The sequence below is a fragment of the Paroedura picta genome, chromosome 2 (assembly GCF_049243985.1).
Source record: "Paroedura picta isolate Pp20150507F chromosome 2, Ppicta_v3.0, whole genome shotgun sequence".
NCBI classification, from domain to species: Eukaryota; Metazoa; Chordata; class Lepidosauria; order Squamata; family Gekkonidae; genus Paroedura; species Paroedura picta.
This window is the reverse complement of record NC_135370.1, coordinates 46720636-46745222: the sequence shown is the minus strand read 5'-3', so window position 1 is coordinate 46745222 and position 24587 is coordinate 46720636. Positions and strand designations below refer to the sequence as shown.

General features: G+C 42.6%; 1 protein-coding gene across 4 annotated transcripts in view; it reads left to right on the top strand.

Moving 5' to 3' along the window:
- Positions 1-24587, top strand: part of GALNT13 (polypeptide N-acetylgalactosaminyltransferase 13) — a 313273-nt gene that overhangs the window by 42438 nt on the left and 246248 nt on the right. For 3 of the 4 annotated variants that reach the window (XM_077320014.1, XM_077320013.1, XM_077320012.1), the window contains one exon: positions 9858-10105. The exons of the other annotated variant lie outside the window; for it this stretch is intronic. In XM_077320014.1, coding sequence (XP_077176129.1) covers positions 9964-10105 — 142 coding nt within the window. In that variant the 5' untranslated portion in view covers positions 9858-9963. The remainder of the gene's footprint in view (positions 1-9857; positions 10106-24587) is intronic. 4 annotated transcript variants of the gene reach the window in all.

Sequence of the window (24587 nt, the reverse complement as noted above, 5' to 3'; positions counted from 1 at the left end):
TAAAACAATAATAAAATTCATATAAAAATCCATCCCCCGATACAACAGACCCTATGATGTTACAGTGCTTTGGGGGCAATTTCAGTGGTGCCTCATGACCTGGCTAGCCAACGAGGGGCCTAGATCTAACCCGCCCTGGCCTCAACCAGGCCTGTATTATAAAGCTTAAACCTGCCTGGTGGAGGACTTTTAAGAGTCAGTGTGATGTACTGGTTAAGAATGGTGGTCTCTAATCTGGTGAAGCCAGTTTGATTGTCTACTCCTCTATATGCTGCCACCTGGGTGACCTTGGGCTCCTCACAGTTCTTAGGGTTGTTCTTACAAAGCAGTTTGTTAGAGCTTTTTCAGCCCCGTCTACCCCACAGGGTGTCGGTTGTGGGGAGACTAGGGGTAAAGCCTATTGTATCCAGGATTACAATCGGCTCTAGAGCCTGGGGGTGGGAGAGGGTAGACGCACATGTGAGTGCATGATCCTCCTTGAAAACATCCATTTTCTCTAGGGGAACTGATCTCTTTAGTCTGGAGCTGTAATTCTAGGGGATCCCCAGGTCCCACCTGGAGACTGGCATCCCCAATTACAATACCAGAGAGTTCCCCCTTCAAAATATCCATTTTGTCTTGGGGAACGTATCTCTTTACTCACAAGCTGTAGTTCTAGGGGATCCCCAAGTTCCACTTGGAGACTGGCATCCCCAATTACAGTACCAGAGTGTTCCCCCTTCAAAACATCCATTTTCTCTAGGGGAACTCTTTAGACTGGAGCTGGGGGCCCTCACCTCTCCCTGGCATTCCCCCCCCCCCCGGCCTTCCACTCTGTTTGCAGTTTAGGCCGAGGTGATCGGGCTTTTCTCAGCCTGCAGGCATGCCTCAGAGTTATGGGGAGGTGGTGTGTAGGCACATGCTGGCAGCCTCCATGTCAGGCGGGAGGGACGGCTGAGTGGCTGCTGTGCCCCATGTTCCATAAGAGGGGGAAGATGCCAGTGGGGATGGTGATGGGGCAGGTGCTTCCTTGAGAGGAGATACAGGCTGGTTTCCATTGCCTCAGGAGAGCAAAGATGAAGCCCCCCATGCACCTCTGGCTGCTCAGTCATCTCAGGAGAGACTGTGAAGAAGTGGCAAAATTGTGGGAAGATGCAGTGGGAATTCTAATCTGATTGGGCAGCCAGTGGGTGGATGGACAATCAGAAGTGTACTGGCGCCAATGATGAACTTGATTGGCCCATAACCTTTAACACCAAACTCCTCCCACGACCCCTTACTCCGTTTATTTAGATGCTCATGGTTATAGATTAAGGGAAACGTGTTTGTAAGCTACTTTGTGACTCCTTTGGGTAGTGAAAAGTGGAGTATAAATTCTCTCTCTCTCAGAAAAGAATAAAGAATAATGTGGTTCCTCAAATTTCATTTTGAGAAACTACGTTAAACGTTTTAATCTGTCAGATTTAGTATGATAATTTATGCATATGATGATTAAACCCAAATTATACCAGTGGCAATCAAATGACACTTCATGCTGTTTCTGATGACTTATGGTTATTTTCAGGTAGTTAAATTGCAGTAGTGGCTGATTCCCTCCTCCACTGCAATTGTATAGTCTGATTCCAAATGCCATAGTGTATACCTTTCTCAATTTTTTGACCATTGAGAAACCCCTGAAACATTCTCCAGGCTTTGCAGAACCCCAGAAGTGGCATGATTGTGCATAATGTGGTTGGGAAGCATAGCTGTGATCGCACCTATCTGGCCCCCCTTCCCACCCCCTCCAGACTCATCACTGGCCATTTTGGGAGGGGGTGGAAATGGGTTGACATGACCATATATGGTCATATCACCCAGTAAATATTTAAGAAATACATTAAAAAATGAACTTCCACTCTTTTGGGAAACCCTTCCAGGGGCCATAAAGAAACACCAAGATTTCACAAAACCCTCGTTGAGAAAGTTTGGTATGTACACAACCGCTTAAGTGTATGAATAGTTAAGTTGCAGTCTCAGTGCAACCTGAGGCAGTCTTTTATGTGTGGCATCCCATAGGATCTTCAGTGGTAGCATATTTTTCACCAGTATTATCATTTTTGTTGTTGTTGTTTGCTTTCTACAGGCCTTCAATTCAAATGTAAAACCAGCAGTCCCTGAATACGCATGCTGTTTAAAAGTTTGCCTCCCCTTCTCTTACATTCTATGTGAACAAAGGCACAGGAGAGAGGCTGCAAATCGTCTTGTGTGAAAAGCACTCTTATGGTAAAGGAACTGGCGGGTTAGGCACGGTTGCCAGGCTAGAGCAGAGGCAGATGGCCATGTCTCGCTTCACAAGCAATATGATCTTGTTTAGCAACTACACAAGGTCTACCGCATGCTGCCGCTGAGAAAATAGAACTGATCTGTGAAACCTTGTTTTGCTGGCATATGAGAGTATGTTGAAAGCAGAAAGGTGTTCCCAAAAGCTACCACTTAATTATTTACAAGCCCAAAGGCTCTTTGCATTCCCAAGGGGAATGGATCAAAATTCTAGCTTGTAAGGCTTAGGTGGGAAACACTTTGTGACATAATTGCTTGGATGCTGGGAGGAAGTGGGGCTTGAGTGGTATGAATAGGTGTAGCCCAAATGTATCTAAAATCCTGCTTTGATTAGTGTGAGGGAATGTGATTTATTTTTCCAAGCAATGGATCTCTGTTGTGGTCTAATTGTGTGCCCTAATTATCTGAGCATGATGCATACATGAGACATAGGAGCATATATGAATGTGTTTCTTCATTTAAGTGATATATTGCCCCTTAGGTGATGTCTCTTGGTGGTGCACATAGAAACAGCAGGAACAAGAAAGTACATAAACAAAAAACATAGCAGTCATGAACAACGTCAATCAAAGCCTAGGAATATTGTACATTGGGGATTTGCAATTTAGGAGGGAAGTATAACAGTCAAGCAGCAGCCTTAGGCAAGGCACATGTGGAGTGTCAGAGCTGCCTAGCAAATGGGACCAGATCGTAGGGAGGTCCCCATCGCCAGCCTCAACCAAAAGCCTGGTGGAAGAGCTCCATTTTGCATGCCCTACAGACTGTTTGAGTTCTGATAGGGTCTTGAGTTGGTTGGGGAGCTTATTCCACCAAGTTGGAACCACAGGTGAAAAGTCTCTGGCTCTGGTTGAGGCTGGGTGAACTTCTTTGGGCCAGGGATCACCAGTCTGTTGGAATGGATGGAGTGTGTCACTCTTCAGGGAGTATAGGCAAGTAAACAGTCCTTGTGGTATGCAGAACCCTGACCCCGTATGGCCTTGAAGTTTATGGGTTAGCTAACGTCTTTGATGAGCTTGACAGAAGAAAATGATCTAAGCAAGCTGTAAGAACAAAAATTGAAGTGTTGGTCTCACTCATTAGAACTTACTCTCTTCCTTCACTGTCAAAGGTCATGGAGTCAGATGGTTTATCCCCCCTCCCCTTAATATTACAGACATTCATTTTTTATTTTATTTATAGTTCAGTTTATATCCTGGCACTCCCACACAGTGGCTCATGGTGGTCACAACGATTCCCCACAGTAAAAGCCCCTAAAATACTCATAAAAACCCAATTAAAATGTCCGCCCTGTGGCGGCAACCAACTCCCCTCCCCCCTCAGCTCTACAGACTTCCTAGAACTGCCTCAGGGAGAGAGCCACAGGGGCGACCTGTTGACCTGGCTAGCTCTTTGCTCTTTAACCTTCATACTACATTCAATTTAAAAGCTTGCATTTTTCTGGAAACTACATTCAAAACAGTGTAAAGGAAACCATTGGCAACAGTTTCATGAAAAACTTCAATTTACAAACCATCACAAAAGAATTACATGGGCTCATTTTATGCGGTGACCAAGTATGCAAATAACTGTTCTCTCTGAAGATGGAGGGATAAATGACTAGTGGCTTGCCTAAAGCTATTTAGGAAGATTACTCCAGAGATGAAATTGTGATATTTTGGTTTGTATCCTGGTCTTTTGCCAGCCACTCAAATTTTGCAAATCATTGGATGCTTTATACAATTGTGTATGGCTTATAGAAATTATTTTATTATGTGATTAACAAATATGAAGGTATACAGTCTTCTCTGTGTATTGGAAGTGCTGCATAATTCTTTCAAAAGATTTATGTTACAGAATTTTTAAAAAAAGAGTATACAGGCATCACAGGTACAGTGGAGAAGACTACTAATTTTGTTGCTAAGCAACAGCTGTCAAAAGCTGAGGTACAGTCAAGCTGTTGATGGGTTCAGCCGAAGAAGTTAAACTCATCCTCAGGAAAGTAGCCACACTTTTGAATTCAATTTAGGAATACTTCACAATTATCCATATTGCATCAGTATTCCCTAAATACTTCATGTATTGCACAATACTTCATGTTGGGGGTTATAATGGGCAACTTTGCTCAAGGGATTCCTTTGGTTTTCCTATGCATCCTGCCAAACAATAAGTGAATGTGCACTTTAGATAATGTGAGTTTTCATACTGGTTATTCATGACAAGCACCAAGAAAAGAATTCTAATGCAGTCTTTAGGTTGTCACCCACAGCTAGTTCACCTGTCACTTGTTAGAGCGTATGCTTATTCCTGGCATAGAATGATTACCTGAGGAGGTGAGGAGGCCTCTATATCTGGAGATGTTTAGGAAGAGCTACAAAGTCCTCTATTTGCTGGGCTCTTAATGGGATAGAGGCTGGAGGTCATTTATACATTTTTCTTATTTCATGAAATAGAATTTATAAGATGTATCGAGTCATGGGAGAGTCAAGGTATAAATATTTTACTGAATAACTTGGAAGAGTGTGAAAGTACTCCAAGATGCACATGGAGCTGCCTTATACTGAATCAGATGACGGATCTATCAAGATCAGGGGTCTCTGTGGAACCACCACCAGTATAAGCAGAGTATCAAGTAGAGGTATTCCATATAACTTGCTACCTGGTCCTTTCAGCTGTGTGTGCCAAGGGTTGAGCCTGGAACTCTCTGCATGTAAAGCAGAGGCTGTACCACTAAGCCACAGTCTCTCCCCTAAGCATTCTTGTGAACTGGCTGACATGTCATTTATTGGTTTATACCTGGCCCATTCCACACCTCTTGGATATTGCACTTTCAGTGTGCTTTTGAAGCTGTGTGAAACAGAGTTACTTTTAAAGTGCACTTAAAGTGCATTATCTAACGTGCGGAATGGGCCCTGATTAGTTTTCAATGGGAAAAGGAGGTTTTGATATCTTCTTTAAGCATCTACCTAAATGCAAGTGCATTTAGGATCTTGAATGCAGGTGACTATTGTGGCATGAATGAGCAATAGATACAGGTTCTGATTGTTGAGCCTTCTGGGTGCCCCTCCAAAGGACTACTGATAATTTCATTTATTGCTTCCTGTACACGCCTCTCATCCAGTTGATGTAAGAGTTTATGAGGTGGGAGGGCTAGGAACAAATTACCATAGAAAACAGGGAAACCAGAGGTGAAGAAAAGTCACCAGTGGCACTGTGATTTCCCCTTTAGTTTCTCTATGAATCTCCATGGCAATTTACAGAATTCCCAGCACTTACAGCACGGCTTAAATGAATATTTCAAACAGAATGAGTAGAGCGGGGGTAGTCAAACCACGGCCATCCAGATGTCCATGGACTACAATTCCCATGAGCTCCTGCCAGCATTTGCTCATGGGAATTGTAGTCCACGGACATCTGGAGGGCCACAGTTTGACTACCCCTGGTGTAGAGTGAAGTCTGTGGATGCCCATGCATGTCTGGAGGTCTTTTTAAAGTTATAGTTGCGACAGAGGGTGAATTGTAAGGCAGGAAAACTAACCTGTGAGATCAGTTTTTTCCTGCTTCCTTTTGGAATCTACGCTTTCTGTATTAAAATACTATTAAATCATGAATCCAGAACAATTATAATCCTCTTTAAGGGCAGTACAGTGAGCAGTAATTTATTTCCGTAATGCTCTTGTCCTTGGTTCAGGACACATGATTTACATGATCTTTATAGTTGCCTGTGCTGCGTACAAATTGATTTCTATTACAAGCAAGAGCCACTCTGCAGGCAGCTCATCCAGCATGTCACTGATCTCCTCACATAAGGCAGCTTTCAGGCTTTCTACCATGCTAACAAGAACTCCTTTTAACCAGTAATGTTTTTACGGCTCCTTGATAATGAAATCTATAAAAGCCCAATTTTATGCACTCTTTGTACACCCTCTTCTTCAATTATGGAGTGCCATATTCCCAAGATGCACACTTTGCTAAATTGCAAAACTGGATTTCAGTTGGCTCCTCTCCCCCGCCTTGAAATCTCATACCGGGAAGCTCGGGTCAAACCTAATCCCCCAGCTTTCAGTTCTGGCTAGGTGAATTTGTAATTTCCCACCTGCCCAGATATTTTACATTAGAAAACATAACATTCCTGTGCATTGCTCTTCAATTAAAAGGGTTTTCAAGGCATTTGAAAAGAACAGTGTTTGAAGCCAATACATATTGGATAGATTGAACCTTTGGGCTAGCAGCCAGTGTATCCTGGGATCGTGGCCCAAGGCGCATAATAATATAGTGAAGAGGAAATTAAAGAGCCATGAACCTAACTGGATGCATGCTGTTCGAAGATTGCTCCGGCACCTAGCAGTCTGCTGCATTAGCCTCAGTCTCCAGGTATTTTACTCTGATTCAGGAGCGCGTGTATCATCACAGTATAATAAATCCTTATGGTAAGAGTACTATATTGAGACACACTGTTTGCATAATTTAAGCTAGTGAAGTGTTAAACTTCCGGAGAGAGATGGATGGATTTCCAGTGCTGCAATATGTATTAAAAGTGCCTCGGGCTTTTGTGTAGTCTGCTACATCTGATAGAAGCTTCTCTTGGGACCATGTTCAGTCATTCTTTGGACTCCTGAGAATTGGCCCTTCTTCTGTAGGGAAAAGGTATATATATTTATAAAGGGAATAGGGAAGTGTGGTAACATAGAGGAAAGGCTCACTCTATGAGGGGAATGGGGTTGTCGTTTTAACTGTGTAAATTCATGCCAGCCCACTCCCCATGCTGCATTACTCATAGGACGTCTTATACCAGGGGACCTCATGGGCATTCCAAGCCCAAACAGACTGTAATGTGAATGTCTAGTTGGTCTCTGAGAATTTTGACCTATTAACTTGCTAGGCCTTAAAGATTTTACATGGTCTTTGTCTTCCCTGTCTGTTTTAAAATAGGTGTTGTGCTGACTAAAGCCCTGGGGACAGTTGTTTCTAACCTTGTAAATGCAAATTTAATAGATGCAACAACATCCATCCTTGTATTATATATATATATATATATCTTAAAAACAGTGTTTTAGGATGAGGACTAGGGATGGGCATAGACCAGAAAATTCTGGTTCATTTCATGGTTTGGGGGTGTTCCTGAACCCCCCAAACCCTGACCCCCCCCCCCCCAAATGAACTGTTTTAATTTGGGGTGGTCTGTTTTGCCTCTTTCTGCTAAAAAGTGTGGGGGGAGTGAAATGCTTTTGAGAACAGAAGTTGTCTCCCTGATCTGAGTGGGGAAAACTTGTCCCCCTCCCAACTCAGACCCAACCCCTCTGAGGCATCTGTATCAGGATACTGCAAGGCACCTGGCAGTAAAAGCTGCAGCCTTTCCACTCAGATCCATCTCCTCCAAGGCTTCTGTGCCTGGGTTTTATGAGGAACCCAACAGCAGAAGCCATCTCCCCAGTTGGACAACTGAGAAGACCTCACCAAATAACTGATAATAATGTCTTGGGGTCTGCAAACAAGCCCAGCCAAGGATTGGCCCAGGCAGTGGAAGCTGACAGCTCACCACTGCCTGAGCTGTGGCTGGCTTCCATTACAGCCATTTCTGTGCACTGGTTCCCTTCCCTCTCTTGGAAGAGTAGTTGGATGGAGAACCTGTATGCTGAAATATTTTTCAGGCATTTCGGTTTGACATCTGAGTTCATGCTGATGATGCAGCAGACACACCCAACTCTAGCACAAACTGCTGAACTACCCCAAACTGGAAACAAGGGAAGGGTCATCAGAGGGTGATGCAGGCGAATTTAATTGACCTCTGGCCATGACCCAGGCTGTTTGGTGGAATTTTTTGGTTTGTACTCTGGGTTGTGCCCATGTCTAATGAAGAAAGCTTGGACAGTACACATTAAACTGCTGTTAGCTGTTCCCTTAATTTTAAATATAGTTAATTTGGAATTGCCTGAAATATGGGTTACCAAATGGCAGGTGAGAGTTAGGTCCCAGAGACACTACGCTCATCAGTGAGGTGGTCTGAATCAGCCAATAAGACTTATGACAGGTGTTTGAGAGCCAGAAGTTAGTTTTTCAAGTTTGAAGGAGAAGGGTTAGCTTAATAAGTGCGTAAATTGAAGATCTGGGGGGAGATCAGACCTTTGGTGACAGTTCCTTATCTAGGAGACTATCACAATGTACAAAGGATTTGCTGGGTATAGTGTGTAACTTATGGCAAAGGAATGTAACCATATATAGATATTGTAATGACTTCTGGAGAATTGCACAACCTTAAGGTGTATATTACTGGAGAGATGGATTAAATGTTTGTTTTACAGCCCCTGTCAGAAAACTGCTCTCCTGAGTCGCATGGAGCAGGGGTAGTCAACCTGTGGTCCTCCAGATGTCCATGGACTACAATTCCCATGAGCTCCTGCCAGCTGGCAGGGGCACATGGTAATTGTAGTTCATGGACATCTGGAGGACCACAGGTTGACTACCCCTGCCATGGAGGACCCTTTTTTCATGTTCTTGTATGTTCCAACTGGAGTTTATTTATCTGGATCACTCCTCCTGAGCTTTACATATTGCCGTAACCTCAGTTATGCTGTACCATTCTGCGTGAAGATACGAGTCCATATGAAGAGGGTTCCTAAGGGGCTGATGTCTGTGGACATGGGCGCTGATTGCTGCATATAGAATGACCTTGCAAGCTTCTAATTTCTCCCCAGGCATGAAAACTGAATTTCAAAAGTGTGTTAGTGAAAGAGTAGTTCAGCTTCTTATCTAGTCTGCTCTTGCAACAGCTAAACCTGATATGAGGTACTATTGACAAATATGAACAAAAACTTCTGCCATTACATTAGCAGTGTTAGGATTTCTTTTAAAAATAGGGTTGACAATATGTTATTATTAAGTATAAGTATGAAGTGGTCTCTATCTTGCATTTCTCATGTGTGAAAACTATCCAGTGTCATTTTTTTTCTCTTGGAAATATTCTTTTCAGTTCCTTTTGTGTCCTTAGTTATTGCCTAAACACAGTTCTAAAATGTATCATCAATGTACTAAGTAGAATTGTTTCCCAATTACTTTCTCATTGCTTGCTGGGGCATGTATTAATTGGCAATATAGTCAACATTACTTTTCTAATGAGTTTCTGAGAGTTGTATCCTGCAAAACCCATGAAATCAGTAGCCATAAGAGGGTAAAACTGCATAGGATGTGCTATAAGTACAAGAAAAAGTGCATCCAAGTTAACATGGTGAAATTGTCCTAAAATGTAGTAATGCTGATGTAAAATTGAGTGTTACTGATCTATAATATCTCATTAGGTCCGAACCCTATGCCTTTTTGCTATCTGTTGTCTTGAGTCAGCATATATTTGTTGTTAAAGTTACAACCTGCTGCATCAGAATGTATAGCCTGCAACTGGAATTTTTCAAAGCAAACCCTGAAAAATTACTGGTCATATGTGTCACTTTGGATTTTTCTGTTGAAAAGGAAAGCAGCATCAATTAATCAAAGTTGTTTAAATAATTTAGCCAGCAGTAAAATGAATTGTCTTTGCATTAGATGTCATTTGCTAATTCACTGCATTCCCCTCCCATCTTAATTTACAGTGGGATGTTCTCATCGTTGCGTTCATGCTGGCATCTTTGGCTTGGATGCGTCATTGGAACAACAGCTGTCTTTACTACAGTATACTAACGAAGGACTCGATTAAAAATGCGGAGATTTATCTACTGCAAAGTGGTACTTGCCACTTCGCTGATGTGGGTTCTGGTGGATGTCTTTCTGCTCTTGTACTTCAGTGAATGTAACAAATGTGATGACAAGAAAGAGAGATCTCTGCTGCCTGCTCTAAGGGGTAAGCCTAAAGTTTGTCTTCCCTAATATTCCAATCTGTTCAGAGTTTGACTGTGTTTTCTGAAGAAGAGTGATCAGGCCTGTAAATAACAATACAAACTGATGCAGAAATTAGAGTCATTTAACCAAAAGGGGTATAAGCTAAAGTCATTGTCCCTATTGATACCCACTCTCCTACAAAATATTTCTTGCATGTCATCAAGCTCAGCTTGACATGTTCTTTGAGTACCTTCAAGTTCCTAAGTACCTGTTTTCTACTGGCTGGAAGCTGAGGTTTAAGAGAGCCCCAAGTAACAACTCTTTGTGATAAATATCAAGTTTCTCAAGAATTTGATCACTTATTAATGATTATTGAGGGGGGCGGAAACTGGCTGTATATTATCACTTTTTTATTCTACTAGGCTTCAAAGCCCGTCCATAAGGATGGACTTTGAAGAGGCCGGGGCAGCCCTCTGTCCACGCCGAAGTCTCCCCTGCCCGCCCCCCACCCCTGCGAGTCCCTGGCTTCGGCGTGGGCCTGCTCCGAGGGCCGCGGCGAAGCCTCCGCTGCCGGCTGCACTCCCCCACGAGACTCCGGCTTTGGTGTGGCCCACTCTCCGCGGGCCTCAGAGCCCTCTACCCCCCAGCAGTGGAACCTAAGAGCAAACCTAAGAGCAAACTTGAAGGTGGGGAACATTGTGGGGTGGGGGTGTGTGGGCGGGTCAGGAGGCAGGCGCTGTGTGCCTCCCAACTGGTCAGTCCGGGGGCAAGGGGCCAATCGTTGGCCCCCTTCATCCCGGACTGAGCCCACCCCTCCACACCCCTTAGCCTTTTATTTATACCACGGAGTGGTTTACAGATGATTACTCTTGTCATTGAAGAGAGTCCATTTACAAGATGAAAATATTGACAGGCACAATGAATTGAAGTACTCAATACACAGAATTTATCTTGGTCTGTGCTCAGTGAACTGCTTTTAATTCTGGTTGACTGGTTAAAGATAGTTTCCTCGCAGAATCTGACTAGTTAAATGTGTGTCAGATCTACAATGCCCTGAGTGGACAGCACTTTACTCATGCAATAGGTGATGCTCTGTAGTTTCTGTAGACCCACATAAGCTCATCGTGGCTGGAATTCTTCTGACTTAGAGGCTGCTTTTGGAATAGAGCAACAATAGGGGAGCTACACATACAAAGTAGGGAAGATGTGTTTGAAAATAAATGTCTGCTTGTGGGTTCTTTGGATCCAGGCAAATAATTAGATATTAAGCTATAATTATTCAACACATTCTTGTCCTCCCCTCGCTCTACAAATACTGTATTGCTTGTTCTCTTTGCTGGAGTGCATAGTTCTGAGAAAGTGAAACAAAGTGCTGTGGATTTTTTTAAGGAGCTCCATAATAAAGAACACATCAATGCAATCTCATTATTTAAGCCTATTCTCTTGTATAGCTTCTGATTTTCATTGAAGTTGAGTTGATAGGGCTTTACTTCAAATGCTGTGTGTGCATTTTGAAACTTTTTCCTCCTATTTTTCTCCTTCAAATCATGGAGTATATTGCATACAAATGTGAAAAAATAGACATTGTGTTGCGGCACTGAAATGTCCTCATTTTATGCGCAGCGCATTGAGCGTAGTGATCTCCTTATAAGTCAGTTTTGCACTGGGTGTGTTTTAGAGATTCTTCAAGGTGTATTTACACTCAGGTAGCCATCTTAGCAGAAAGTTAGTGATGGGTCCTTGGTGTTTTCTTATGGCAGCATTGGTTCTGATTCTCCACTATGGCTTACGTTTTCCATCATTTACATTTTTGTTCCTTTTTATAGCTTTGCAACTGCAGCCTCAATTCAACGGGTAGGGAACATGGCCACAGCAAGAAGCATGCCTGGGTAGCTTGGCTCTTCCTTCTGGGGTGCCTTCCCTGCCCCTGCTGTTCCTGGGGCCACTGCTTCTGCTCCTTGCCTGGAGCCGGTCACCATGAAAGGATGTGCAAAAAGATGTGTGCCCCCCAAATGGAGAGTGAGAGAGCCATAGACTCAAAATGGGTGCAGTCCTCATATGGCATGCTCTCTGCCCTGGCAGCTCCTAGAGCTTGTTGATGACAGGGCTGCTCTTGGGTTGACCTCATCACATGATGCAGGCAAAGTTACATATGCCTGACCACTTCTCTGGCCTTGTGCTCCGATTCGGGATAAGTAGGGTACATCCTATAAGTGCGAGGGCTTGGGGGGGAGGGAGGGCTCTTTGGTTTCCATTGAGATCTCCTTTCATCCACAAAAAGGAGAAACTTTTTTCATTAAATGCATCTTTTAAAGCTCTCCCTGTCAATTTCTTTCCCCCAATGATTGAAGACTAGCAAAAATCTCACCCCACTTTTTAAAAGCTCAAACGTTTAAAGAATGGAAAACATAGGCAATAGTGGAACTTGTACACCTATCCAGGGTGGATACGGGGAGATAATAGAAAATACAGAGTGGGAGGGAACAGTCTTAATATGGGAGATGGAGGGTCTCTGAGGATTGGACAAAGAACAGCAGAGGGGGATCCAAAGGAATCTGAATGCTTTTAAATTATGGAATCAATGCAGAACAACAATAAAAAACACTTGATGGTCATGCACAGTGAAAGCAAGGGGAAGTGCAGAATGAAAAAGACAACCTGATGGGCAAAGTTAAAGTGCAGGAAAACAAGTTAAGCATTAGGAAATAATTGTAATTAATGGATGAAGAACAATAATTGGACCACTTGCAAGCTGAAAATGAAGACTTGTTTAATGAATTAGTCATGATGATTTGTTCTTCCAAACTATTAACACAGAGTTTATAAAAAGGAGGCAGTTTGAGCCTATAATGGGATTAGGACAAGTCACATTTAACTGGCCCCGATTTAACTACTGCGTTTATAAGGCACCCTTGGAGTGTATGCCAAATAGAACACAAACACATCAGTTTTATAATAAATGCTCACTTCAACTGATGCACTGATTTGTAGACCAAACCTGATGATAAATCAGTTCTCCCTACAGTTTTATATTGTTTGGAGCTGTGTCAAGTTGCTGTCGCTTCTAAAAACAGAACTTCCAGATGGATCATTTCAGTATGGAACCCGTTTGTCGTCTCTTGAACTGATTCAGCCAGCTCAGTTGCCAATAGGCAAGGGAAACCTGGTTCAGCACAAATGCTGGGCTTCTGGGGAAGAACAGGGAAATAAACAGGTTTCCCTCAGTAACTTATTAATATGTTATAGTTGAATACACATATATCCTGCAGGTACATATGTATTGTATTTAAGGGATGCTTGCATTGTATTTAAGGGATTTTTATGCCTTTTTTAAAGGGGTTTTATTGGGGGTTAATCAAATATTAAGAGCCTCTTGTGGCGCAGAGTGGTAAGGCAGCAGAAATGCTGTCTGAAGTTGTCTGCCCATGAGGCTGGGAGTTCAATCCCAGCAGCCGGCTCAAGGTTGACTCAGCCTTCCATCCTTCCGAGGTCGGTAAAATGAGTACCCAGCTTGCTAGGGGGTAAACGGTAATGACTGGGGAAGGTACTGGCAAACCACCCCGTATTGAGTCTGCCATGAAAACGCTGGAGGGCGTCACCCCAAGGGTCAGACATGACCCGGTGCTTGCACAGAGGATACCTTTACCTTTACCTTTTTAATCAAATATTGCAACCTGCCTCGAGCCCTTGGGGAGAAGTGGGCAATACATTTAAATATAATAATAATAATAATAACAACAACAACAACCATCATGTATTTACTTTACAAATTAAACTTAGTGCTCAGCATCTGGATAAGTGTGCAGTTTCAATCAAATGGTCAGCTGTTGAATGAGAGAATTAGGTATACATTGTATACATTGGTATACATTGTCCATGGACTACACTTTCATTTGCTGCAGCTTGCAAATGAGGTTTATGTCTGCCTTCCTTTGGAGAATTTTGTAATACTCTTCATTGTACATAGCTAAACATTTAAAAATATTTATTGGTGTATTGGAAAGGCACACAAAACGAGTTCTTCAAGATTAAGAAAAGCCCTGGTCACATGGGTGAGTGGACATTCTGAATGAACGCAGAGCCTGATTGTCAATGAGGAGCGGTGATCCTGAACATCATGTGTTCATTGGAGCTCTTTGGTTTGTGCAATGATTGTGTAACAATCCATACCACACTGATTTAACCTATCACTATGTATTATGAAGGGTGTTCAGAAGATTCTGGACTTTTTTATTCCTTGCTTCCTGCCAACTCTCTCTTGGTGCTTTTACATTTCTTTGTATTCACTGGCATTTCAAAATAACAATCCCCCCCCCCCGACCTCCAACCGTGGATAATATTACTTAGTTTATTAATTATTAGAATTATCCTATTGGATATTACCACAGCTATTGCAATCTTGTTGAGTGGCTGTAATATTTCCACATTAAGGAAAGTATATTGCACTAGAAACCCAGTTTGTGCATATGTGGCTACATATGACTAATATTATTATAGAAGTCAATTTTGAGATGTATCCAGAGTCAGAAAGTATTTGCCCCTAGGCTACCTGTGTGGATTGTGAATGTCACAGTCTTTAGGTCAAAGTAGATTTGTGTGTGTGTTTGTGCTGGCATACCCTTGCATTCAGCTTAGTACCTCATGCCGTGTATGGGAAACCATTCTGCAAGTTTGCACATAATTGCTCTTATAACAAAAATGGTCAAGTTACTGTTTAGAACCAATTCTTGGTCCCAAATTGGATGGGGTCTATGACAGATGGGTAAAGGTCTTGCAACTTTCTGTCAGGTACCAATAATCTCTAAGCCTGCTTGTGTATGCAGAGCAGCTAACTGCCAATCAGTACCCACTGAATGCTGGAAGAAAAGGAAAGGTATTCAGAAATAGCCTTTGTTCCTAAATACCCTTAGTCTTTTATCTTAGAACATGAATGAAAGTTACTGGGTTGTTTCTTATTTCCCCCATGTTTCATGTGAAATACTAAGGGGAGAGAGGCATTTCTGAAGCATAACACAGGCAGTAGCAGAGGGAAGAGCAGTTAACGCTATCATAACTGTAGCTGGCAGCAGCACTAATTAGATTGTAGTAAATTCCCTCAAGTGTACTTAAATAACTGTACTTAGAAGCCAGTCTGTCAGGTGAAGATTGAGATGGAAACCCCATTGGTCAAATTGCACATCACTCTTCCTCTGCTGTTATGTCACTTAAAGCCCTGACCTTCACAGAGGCTTTTTGTTTGAGGAAAGGAGGACAAGTGAAATGAAGTGTGCGACATTTTTATTGCTCCTGGTCATTTCTCATATCCAGTCATACTAGGAGCTGGCCCCAGGGGGAAAGTGGTTGATTTGGCTAAATTTGCTAAAGTAAATTTGTGGCAGAGTATGAGCTTTTGTGAGTCACTGCTCACTTCTTCACTTCTTTAAGTCCTTAAGGTACTACTAGACTCCTGCCCTTTTCTCCTGGTTGTGATCGTGTTATGCAGCATAAGCATTCCCCCCCCCCAATTGTTGGCCCACTATTCCAGTGGTTCCCAACCTTTTTATCACCGGGGACCAGTCAGCGCTTGACAATTTTACTGAGGCCCGGGAAGGGGGTAGCCTTCTGCCGAGGGAAGTCACCACTGCCTGAGCCCCTGCTCCACTTGCTTTCCCGCCAGCGCCCCTGATTTCCTGCCACCCACTGGGTGGGCGCTGCCAACAACAGCAGTGAAGTGCCATGCTGAGGGGAAGCCCCAGCCATGGTGGCCGCTGGAGAGCACTAAAGGTGAGCCGGTGGCAGAGTGGCAGGGCAGCCCCCAAGGCAGCAATCGGGGAGGAGGACGAGGACTTCAGTGTGAGTTTTCAGCAGGAATAAGAAGTTTGAGAACCATAGCTTCTTTTTGCCACTTTAAATGAACCAGGTGGTCATCTAGAATGCCAGCTGAGATGAAAGTAAATTTTTTATTCTGTTTTAAGAACATTAGTGTGTTAACTCACATGAATAGTTTTATCTATAATGTATAGTCACAGGATTAATGATGCATTGTAAAAAAAAACAGTCTTCATTTTTACATTGGCATGGCAAGTAAATAAAAGTAAATGTTCTATATAAACTCCTGGTTTTTCTTTTATCTTGAATGTGGGGGATGGTGCCAAAAGCCATTGTTTACCAAGGGTACCAAAAATTGCTCACAGGCCTGATTACTAGGAAGATTAACAGTAAAAGAGATTACCACACCTCTAATGGGTGCCAGGTAGAAGCAGATTGGTGGCATTGGGAGCTTCCTGATATGCTGTTGTCATACCGAAATGATGTCAGTACATTGGAGACAACACTCTGGCTTTTGGGCAAAACTCTGTGGTAGTTTGTGCCAGCTCCTCAAGTTTTGAGTGGAGTGAGGAGCTGGAGCATGCGACGGTGGCAAGTGGAACCACAAATGCGGATCTGTGAGTTTCAGCCGGTGTTGGAATTTGGGGGATTCCTCTGCTTATTTAAACCCCTAAAGTTGGGAAGTGCCAAAACAGAGTTTCCCTTAGCATCATTGGGAGTAATATCAGTTTTCTTTACTAGCTTCAGCCTTCTGTTAGAGTTGGCAGATAACTTCACATTGCATAAATCTTTCACCTTTTAATAACTTTGGAATAGGATAGAGATGAGTGTAAATCTGATTTAAAGGTTTTTCATGTCTGATGTCATCTCTTAAAACACATACAAATAACCTTTAAATCAGATAGGCATAAGAGACCTGAGTCCTGAGTCCCAAGTTCCTTTAAACAAGGCATGTGTGAAGGGCAGAAGATAATTCTGGTGTGGCTATGATCTTACATTGTAGGGAGAACTTCCTGAGCACCATAGCAAATATACACTTACAAGATAAATTTCCTGAAGGGAAGTTGCATGTATTACTTCACAGAAAGAACAAGCTGGGATACAGAAGGAGAGCCAGCTTGGTGGTGGTTAGGAGTGCAGACTCCTAATCCGGTGTGCCAGGTTAGATTCCCCTCTCCTTCATATGTAGCTAGCTGTGTGATCTTGGGCTCACAGCACTGATAAAACTGTTCTGACTGAGCAGTAATATCAGGACTCTCTCAACCTCACCTACCTCACAGGGTGTGCGTTGTGGGGAGAATAAGGTGACCAGATTTTAACATTGGTAAAGTGGGACACCATTGACCGGGGCGGTTCTTGATTAAAAATTTGGTCTCTATGGAGCAACAAAATTTTTCATAGAACGCATAGAATACAAAAATAGTATTGTGGTATATATATTTTTACTTGCAACATAAATACAATTTGCCAGGTCCCCCCAGATGTCGCTCGAAAAGTGAGACAATCTGGTCAATTTAGGGAGTGGAAAGGGAGGGAGATTGTAAGCCACTTTGATACTTGCTTCTGGTATGAAAAGCAGCATATAAGAAATAACTCTTCTTCTTTTCCTCAATAGAATAGAATAGAATAGAATAGAATAGAATAGAATAGAATAGAATAGAATAGAATAGAATAGAATAGAATAGAATAGAATAGAATAGAATAGAATAATTATTGTGAGGTGTGTGGTTTCCCCCCTGTACAAAAGTATTGTTACTGAACAACCCCTTTAAAATTCCAAGGGTTGAGCTCCACACAGTTGTTTTCTTGCTTCGTGGAAGAAAAGCAGTGGTGGGGAAGGCTGGGTAAGTTCTGCAGATTCCATGAATCTGAATTGTAGACATTACGTGATGAAGAGCCATTTTTAAAATGTGAGTTAATTTCACCTAATATTTTAAAATTTGGATACTTGATATTATTTAAGACTCTACGAGTTAGGAAACATAGATCATATGAACTAATAAAGCTATCTTTAATCCTTTTCCAAATGGAAAATGCATTAATTCGTCAAACACTACTCCTGGGGAAGGGAATTGCGGAGTCAAGGATATCTACTAATAGGGCCAACTGACAACTTGAAATTGAGAGAAGATAAATAAAATCAGCTGGGCTTCTGATCCCCCCTCCCCCACCTGGTAGAATGTTCTCCCTGGTGACATCAGGGCCCTCCAGGACTTTAATAAGTTCCAGAACGCCTTTAAGCTATAGCTTTTCTACCAGGCCTATTGTTGCGGCCAGAAAATTAACATAATGAAGATGCTGGTCTTCTTGCCAGAGAACTAACCTTACCTCCACTGGTTAAACACCCAACTAATTCTCAATACTGTCTACAAAATAGGTGGTTTTAACTGCCAAGCTTTCGATCAAGGCCAAAGAAACACCACCATCAACTGCAACCCCCAGAAGTCCCCCCCAACTGCACACAACAGACTCAGCATAGGGCACCTTGTGACCCGGCCACACACTCAAAGGTTGCACTTACAGTTGTGCAGTTAACAGTTGAAAGTTATACAGTTATGAGTTATAATGCTGTAATGTTTGGAATATTATAAGTTTATAATTGTTAATGTTTCCTTTGTATTGTACCAGTGTCACAGTGGATTATGAGCTGTGAACCCTTACTGTAACCATCCTGAGCTGCAAGGGAGGGCAGTATATAAGTGTAATAAAGGTAAATAAATAAATAGAATTGTAATTATTTTAAACATTAAGTGGTATTATTTTTATTGCAGTATTATATTGTTATTTCATTTGGTGTTGAACTCAATATGACCCTGAGTCGTATTGAGAAGCACAGCCTATAAGAGTTGTTGTTATTAATATTATTTTATTATATTAGATGCAACTCAGCAAGTCTGGGAGGCAGCAAAATTTCCAGCATGGGAAGTCAGAAGGACCTTACTTCCAGCTGATGAAGATGTAATCTTTCTTGATTCCCCCCCCAATAAACCCCCCTTCAATTAAAGTTTCCCTAGCAGGATATCAAAAGCTGACTCTCGGTTGATCCCTCATTAGTTGTAAGTCAGTTTTTGACAGCTGTGAATACACATCAGCAAGATGCAAACAGTTAAACATCCCTCAGTTAACTGGCTGCCTGATTACCACTGGCAAATGAGAAGTGAGCCAAATTGGCAGGTGCTCAAGCATCCCTAAAACTAGGGTATGCTGGGTGTCAAGCACATGTTCCATGACTGTACCGGAACCCTTTCTTCATTACTAGAGCAATGTGGAAAGAGTACATTTCTAGAGCTTAAAACAAGTGATTTTTGCATGCCAAACAAATTTGGTTTGGATTAGGTTTCTTATAACTGCCATTGGGCAGGATCCAGCTAGCTTTTTCACACTCTATCTTGCTCAGTGCCCTTTTTAATATAGCCTTCATTGCAATTTTTGTTTATGCAGGTCACATGGTCTCCAGCATAGAATTCTTGGTAGTCAAGGGGGACCCGTCCCTCCTCAAGCTGTAACCCAGTATCTTGCAGAAAGGATGCAAGGTTATAGTATTACTTCTGTCAAGAAATGGTGTTGATTCTAGCTTGCCCAAAATATAGTGTGATGTTAATGCTGTGTGCAATATACTATTTTACAAATTCTTCAGTACATTATAGTAACATAATGTTAAAATTGCTAATGTACTTCTATTTGTGAAGTAAATCAGAGTGGACTGATCAACATGAATTACACATTTGGATGCTGTATTAGGTTCCAGGCTGTGGCCAAATTCGGATAATGAAGCATTCATAATTTTAGTAGTTTCCATAGAAACAAGTTTATCCCTGAGACTACTATATATTTTGCTGTTTAGAAGAACGATAGCAGCAAGTAACTCTGATGACATGTAACAGCTTTAATGGCTGGGTTGAAAAATATTTACGTGGATTAGACATTTTCCACAAACTTATTTGGTAAATGAAACTTCAAAATAGCAATTCAACTTTTGTGAACAATATTAGGTTTGTTTCTAGGCCTTTGTCATGTGATTTATTAAGATGAATTTCAGTGGTTTGAAGATAGTGGGGAAGATAGATTTTTGTGTGTGTATGTGGCTTCAGTAAAAACAGAGATTCAAAAGGTCTTTGTTAAAATGGAACCTTGATGTGGCTGACCTGGCCTCTTGAGTACACTCCACAGTAACATGGAGTCTAGATTACTATATGTGCTGTACATTGGTCTCCTCTCAAAATCAACTCAGCAATTCTAGCTGGTTGAGCATGCTGCAGCTCCACTATTAGTGGGAGCTAGATGGAGGAAGAATATTGCTTCCATTCTATAGATTTTCTATTACTTGCCTATTTGTTAACAAGTTCAGTTTTAAGGTATTGGCTATCACATATAAAGCTCTTCATAGTATTGGCAACCCTTGTTTATGGGACCACCACTCTCCTTATGTTCTGCCACAACAGCTCTGCTCATGTCAATTGGACTTCTGCAAGTATCAGCCTGCAAATAGGCAAAATCAATAATTACCTATACAGTTGCTTTCTCGGTTGTGGCTATCACCTTGCAGAATGGCCTGCCTAAGAAGTTTAGGAAACTTCCCACTCTCCTGGCCTTCCATGAATTGTGCAAAATGGAAGAATTCAAAAGGGCTTTTCTTTGCAGGTAATAAGACGGCACAGTAAAAAACGATTTACAGACTTACTAGGATAAATTATTGGGACTTGTGTTCTATACTGCAGGATACAGCATATTGCAAGTAGGATCTTGCGTAATTTCTTCACTGCTTAATGCAGCCTTTCTCAGCTTTTTTGCTGTTGAGAAACCCCCAAAACATTCTTCAGGCTTTAAGAAGCCCAAGTCATAGCACCATCATCCAGAATATGGTTAGGAAGCATAGGTTGTATACACGCCCACCTGGGGCTTCTCCCCTGGTTCTAGGACTCCATCCTTGATGGGTGGTTCTCACCGCTGGTGCTAGGGAGGCAGGCCTTAAATTTACTTCCTCTTCCTGTCTCCCTGGTAGAACCGCCCTCATCTCCAGTTTTTCTCCTGCCTGCAGGGAGTGCGGTTGTGTGAGCATTAGCTCTTCACCTTTTTTTTATAGAAGCTAGATTAAGACTGTTAGTTGGAATTTCTATACTAAAATCCTTCTACTTCTTTTCCTCTGTATCTTTCCCTCCCAGTTCATAGTTAATGTTACCAGGTTAGAGTTTAAAGTTTAAAGTTAGATTAATAGGAAATTTACTTACTGTTCAGAATGGCAACAAGTGTTTTTCAAGATGATTATTTGTTGGAGTCTGATCTCCCAGGCACGCATGGAGCGGCTGGTGGAGCTACGGGCCCGGCAGACTGCGTTCCATCGGGAACCTTACTGACCGTGGCAGGCAGCCCAGGAGCAGCCCGATAAGCCTAGGAAGGCTATTTGCAAAACAGCCAAAAGGCTGCGTGGAGAGAAGTGTGAATGGGCTAGCAGAGGCGTTCTGCCTAAACAAACAAGCTCCGGAGGCAATTCTGACTGCGTCATGATTAGCTCTGCAGGGAGCTTTGGCCTCGAGGGCAGCCATGTGCAGAGCTCTGAGTTGCACGTGGGGGAAGGAGTCCCCCTAGTGGCTGAGTGCCAAAATGACAGCACGAGCTCTATAATACAAGGTGAATCCCAAACCTCTGTTGGCTCTCTGGGACACCCATAGCCTGGCACTTCTTCTGGAGACAGACCTACAAATGTGAGTGAAGGGCTGCCTGCTGGCATGTCCTCTGAAATGTTCAATTTTATGAAGTGTATGTTAAGAAACGAAATGAATTCGTTTTATCAGCAAAGGTCTGCTTTAAATGTGCCTTCTGTACCTTTACCGCCTAGGATGCTGCATCCTCCTGTTCAATATTATTCCTCATCGCATTCTGTTCACTATGAGCAGGTTCCTCATTCCGTTCCCACCAAGGCGGCTAGAAAGAGATGCTATAATGTACCTCTGTCCTCAGGATCGTCTGTGAGCGATCCAGAAGGTGAGTTTTTGATGGATGAAGAACAGGGGACACAGGCGATGGAGGAAGATATTCAGGTCCCTGAGTCAACTCAGAGATTTTGTAAAGAGGAGGATTTTCAAGATTTATTACAGAAATGTATTGTGGCTTTAGCCCTTATTCAGCCAGAGGCAGCTGAGGCACCGCCAGAAAAAGATATGAAGCCTAGAGTGAAAGGTAAGGAAGAATTTTTTCCTCCTGTGGAGGTCGTACAAAAGGTGTTTCCTATGCCTGAATTTTTTGGAAAAAAAAAAAAAAGATTAAGGCAGAATGGCAAAAACCTATGGCTAACAAGCAATTTCCGGCATTTATTTTAAAAAAATGTACAAACTCTCAGACTATGTGGAAGAGTTTTACAGACATTTCTGGTCGATGCACCAGTCCCGGCCTTGCAGTCACAGGGTCTGGTTTCTCAGAATGGTGAGGGTCACCTTAGAGACCAGATGGATAAAAAGGCAGATTTTTCTCTCACAAAGGCACATGAGGCTGTAGCTATGGCCATTAGAGCCTCGTCCACAGCTTCCATAACGGCTAGGGCTTCGATAGTCTGGACTGGAAAGCTGGTAAGATTAATTCCTGAAGCAGACAAGAAGTCTACTGAAGGTGTATCACGACTGTTAAAGGCAGTTTGTTATTTAGCAGATACTACTTTGGATGCAGTTATTTTTTCAGCCAGGGGACTTGCGTCCTTGGCAGCTGCTAGGCGTGGTCTTTGGCTGAGGGCCTGGCCTGCAGACAATCATTCCAAATCCATTGTTATTGCCTACCCCTTTTAGGGAGATAAATTGTTCGAGGATGCATTGAATAGAATTTTGATCGAAACCCGAGATAAAAAGCAAATGATGCCAAAGTTTGTTAGACGTGGTAATGATAGAAAGTTTCAAGGCTTTTCTTTCAGATCACAGAACACCCTACCAAGATTTCGGGAGAACAGGAGAGGATCCTGGGGAATAGTCGATATTCCCTTCGTAGGGGACATTACTCCCGATATAGCAGACAAGGCTTCAACAGACAGGAGAAGCCAGACAGGGACTCCTCCCAGAATAAAGTCTCCCTAGAAGACGGGGAAATTCCGGTAGGGGGTCGTTTATCGTTGTTCCCTTACAGATGGTTGAAAAGCAGTCCGTCTAACGGGCTGCAGAGATAGTTCAGGTTGGTTACAAAATAGAATTTTTTGCAATTCACCCCAACAGGTGTCTGGTGTCCCCATTAAGCGCAAATCGGCTCAAGACAGATGCTCTGCTAAAAGCAGTCCAACATCTACTAAACATAAGAGCAATAGAAATAGTTCCTGCAGAGGAACAGAGAAAATTCTGTTTACAGTGCCAAAATCAAACGGGGATTGGCGTCCAATTCCATTTGTGGCATTACGCCAGTCAGGCATGTTAATACATCATTTTCGGACGACCTCTTGATCTTAGCGTCATCAGCTCAGGAATCAACATCACACACAGAGAGAGTGATTACCACTCTGAAGGAATTCGGATTTCTAGTCAATCTGGAAGAGAGTTCCATGGTTCCTACCCAGTGCTTTGGAGTATCTGGGAGTTTTGTTGAACACGAATAAATAAATAAATAAATAAATAAATAAATAAATACATACATACATACATACATACATACATACATAAATACATAAATAAATAAATAAAATAAATAAAAAGGGAAATTGGTTTTGCCAAACAAAAAGATCAAAAAGACCAGAGATCTGGTGGGGGCTGTGATACGAGAAAAATCAACTTCACTTATGACACTGGCAAAACTCATGGGAGTTCTGGTAGAAACACGGAAGCATTACAATGGGGGCATTTCCACCTGCGTCCTTTACAGTCCCTTCTAAGGCCATTTCAGGAGAAAATAACAGCCAAGTCAAACATCAGAATCAGGTTAACTCCTGCCGTAAGGAGCAGCCTCTTGTGGTGGCTGAAGCCGGTGAATCTTGGTCAGGGACGCTTTTTCGTGAACAAGAATTAGTCCTATTCACAGATGCCAGTCTGTCAGGGTGGGGAGCCACTCTGGAGACTAGGCATGTTCTAGGGAAATGGTCAGCACAAGAGAGGGAGTTTCCAATAAACCTATTGGAAATCAGAGCAATTTGACTGGCCTTGGTACACTTCCAAATCAAATTACAGCAAAAGCATGTCCTGGTAAGAACGGACAATGTTGCAGCCAAGGCTTATTTAAACAAGCAAGGGGGGACGAAATCTCCCTCACTTCACAAGGAAGCGTCACTGATTTTACAATGGGCAGAGAAGACTCTTCTGTCCCTGAGAGCAGAACATATCAAAGGGATCCTGAATGTACAGGCCGACTGGCTCAGTAGACAGGAGATTTCCGAAGCAGAATGGTCCTTGAATTGGGGTGTATTCAAAATGATTGTGGATCACTTTGGCAATCCAGTGGTAGATCTATTTGCCAGTCAGGAGAATGCGCTCTTACCTCGGTTTTTCACCAGGTTTGCTCAACCCAGAGCAGAACAGATAGACGCCCTGACGGTTCAATAGCCGCAGGGTCTGTTATATGCATTTCCTCCGGTCCCAATCATTCCCAAGGTACTCAGAAGGGTCAGACAGCAAGGGGCACAGGTAATCCTGGTGGCTCCTTATTGGCCACGCAGACCATGGTTCGCAACAATCCTGCGTCTAGCGGTGGGGAAACACCTGTCATTACCGGTAATACCAGATCTCTTGACACAG